The 2,822-nt window shown below is 33.6% G+C and overlaps 1 protein-coding gene across 1 annotated transcript in view; it reads left to right on the top strand.

The window, feature by feature from the left end:
* LOC117122913 overlaps positions 1–2,822 on the top strand; it is a 6,446-nt gene that overhangs the window by 1,222 nt on the left and 2,402 nt on the right. Inside the window, exon 2 of the mRNA XM_033268689.1 lies at positions 1,051–1,592. Coding sequence (XP_033124580.1) covers positions 1,058–1,592 — 535 coding nt within the window. The 5' untranslated portion in view covers positions 1,051–1,057. The remainder of the gene's footprint in view (positions 1–1,050; positions 1,593–2,822) is intronic.

Genomic DNA, 2,822 nt, shown 5'->3' with positions numbered 1-2,822 from the left:
GTCAGATAAAAGGGAAAACCAAAATACTTATACTGTAGTACTAAAAAATTGTGAAGTTAAAAAAAAAACAATGAAAACCAAAAAATCTTTAAATGATCCCCATATCCACACCCTACTGCGGATCGTCACTAAAATTTGATCATTTCTTCATTTGACCATCTCAAACTATTCTGCAAAGTTCCATTTTTATCTATTGATAACTGGGACGTACAATTTAAATGACCCTCAAATTTACACCCTAACCTGAATCGTCCCCAACACATTATAATAATTTCCTTGTAACTTGGTTAGTCTTTCCCGAATGTTTCATTCGGACAAGTTGGCCCGTTTTTGAAATATTTGGTCTAGGGCGTTTTCATTTGAATGGTCCTCATCCATACCCTACTCCGGATCGTCACAAAAATATCATCATTGTTTTATTAGATCTGGACGAACTATCATAGAAAGTTTCATTTAGACCCATTGAAAACTTTTCTTAGAGATATATAGCTCTGGGACCTCACAAATTGAAATAACCTTCACATTTACACCCTCAACTGGATCGTCCCCAACGCATAACAATTTCTACCTCGTAACTTGGTTAAACTTTTCCCGACAGCTTCGTTCAAATCACTTGATCTGTATTTGAAATATCTAGTCTGGGATGTTTTCCTTTGAGTGGTCTTCATATCCACACCCTACTCTGGATTGGATTGCCACAAAAATTTAATCATTTCTTTCCTAGATCTTGACAAACTATTACAGAAAGTTTCATTTAGCCTATATCCATTGATTTTTAAAAGAGATATTTAGGTCTGAGACCTCTGAAATTTAAATGACCCTCAAATGAACACCCTAAACTTTTTAGGGTTCATCGATTCATGGAAACAATTTTTTTTTTGCAGCAATAGTTATTGTTATTATTATTATTGTTAATAATAATATATTATTATTATTATTATTATTATTAGTAGTAGTAGTAGTAGTAGTAGTAGTAGTAGTAGTAGTAGTAGTAGTAGTAGTAGGTATATCATTTTTTTAATTTTATTTATTTATTTTTTTTTTTTGCAGGACGAGAATGCCAACACGGCGTATGGAAGACAAATTTAGAGATTTTCTCGTAAAACTTAGTGGATACTTTTCTGGTATAAGAGTCCGTTGGTTGCGATGTCTCTTATTTGATCACATAGTAATTGGGGTGTTAGCACGTAGTAAGATTGATGGAATTGGTCTATTTAATGAACTCTGGGACATAGATGAAATATCTTGTAATAATGTAGATCTTTTGTCAGAAATTGCCGAACTGACGAAAAATAAGTCTGCAATATCTCATGTAAATGAGTATAAAATTAAGGCTATTAAAAAATATGTCCCAATCACTAAGCGAAAGCAATTGACACAATATAGAAAGAATCTGTTCAGAGCATTGCAATTAGTAGAAGAGGACAAAGTAGAGTTCTTAGCTAACAGCTACCAACAACATTATAGTGACTTTAAAAACATCTGGGATCTGGTTTTCTTCTTGGAGAAAGATGAGCAGTTGGAAAACAAACCAGACAAAATAAAGAGGTTTGGAAATCTTCTGAACCAAAAAGCAAAACATGCCTTACTACGTAAGTATTTTCAGTATATTAGAAGATCAAAACGTTTGGCTCACCTAGGCCAGACGGAACCAAACTCGACAAAAATAGTTGTTGTTCTTCATTAAAACCTTTACCCAAGCAAACTCAAATTACCGTGATGTATAAAAGTGGCGAATTGTTGCTTTAAGTTTATAATTTGTATACGTGTTTTTATTTAAGCATTTTTGGTTTGTACTAATGCAGTGTATTTATCGTTTTTAAATAAAAATAATAATTATATTTTCATTAGAATTATTGTTATACCTTATATATAGATTTTACCCGAGTTGTCACCATATTGCTAGCCAAAATGTAGGCCAGTATTGTGAGTGTTTGATTAGACATGGGTTTATGAGGTGCTATGGCACCCCATATGGGTCTACTGTCTACTTAAACAATTCCTGACTAACCAACCTCGGTTAATAATAATAATATATATAAATATATCAATCAATCAATCAATCAATCAATCAACAATGATTTATATAGCGCCAATATCACGGCAGAATGCGATGTTCAGTGTCGCTATGACAATGGCATTACTCAATGTGCACATTAACTGCCTAATTAATTAATGCTTGTAAGATTATGAAAAAAATGTACAAAAACAAAAAACAAACAATTAATTTACATGGGTGTCAAAAAAATTAGAACGATATTAATAATTTAAATTACCTTAAACTTTTGAAATGCTGATGTCTGTGGTCTGCATCATATAATGTGAACGGAGCTTCAATACTGGTACACTCTGACACAAACTCAATAGCGCCCCCTGGGTCTGCAGTGATGTCACAGATGGCTAGCAGTCTGTGTGGCAATCTGGGACATCCAGGTGACTCATCAGTCTTAGGGCTCATCTCTGGGCTGAGTAAGGTCTTTGTGTCCATGTTGCTAAGGAATCGTGGATGATTAACATCCCAGAAAATTCCATTGATGATGCAGGAGCTGTAAGGAGCAATCTAGATATAAAGAATTAATCAAGTGGATTATTGTTTAAATATGATTACAAAATAACATTATAGCAAATATTATAAGAACCAAGATGCTGATTTTTATAAGTGGCGCATATTATAAAATCTTGTAGTGCTACAATGGGATTGGACTCTGGAATTGAAAGGCAAGCCAAGCTCAACCCTACAACAATACTACTTGTTACTGCAAATGCCTAAGTGAAGGGATTGGCCTAGGACTAGTGTAATAATTCAAAATTCAACACTATCC

The sequence above is a fragment of the Anneissia japonica genome, unplaced genomic scaffold (assembly GCF_011630105.1).
Source record: "Anneissia japonica isolate Jap-2015-1 unplaced genomic scaffold, ASM1163010v1 scaffold2227_len217889_cov164, whole genome shotgun sequence".
NCBI classification, from domain to species: domain Eukaryota; kingdom Metazoa; phylum Echinodermata; class Crinoidea; order Comatulida; family Comatulidae; genus Anneissia; species Anneissia japonica.
The sequence above is the reverse complement of the archived record's forward strand: the minus strand, read 5'-3'. Positions and strand labels throughout refer to the sequence as shown.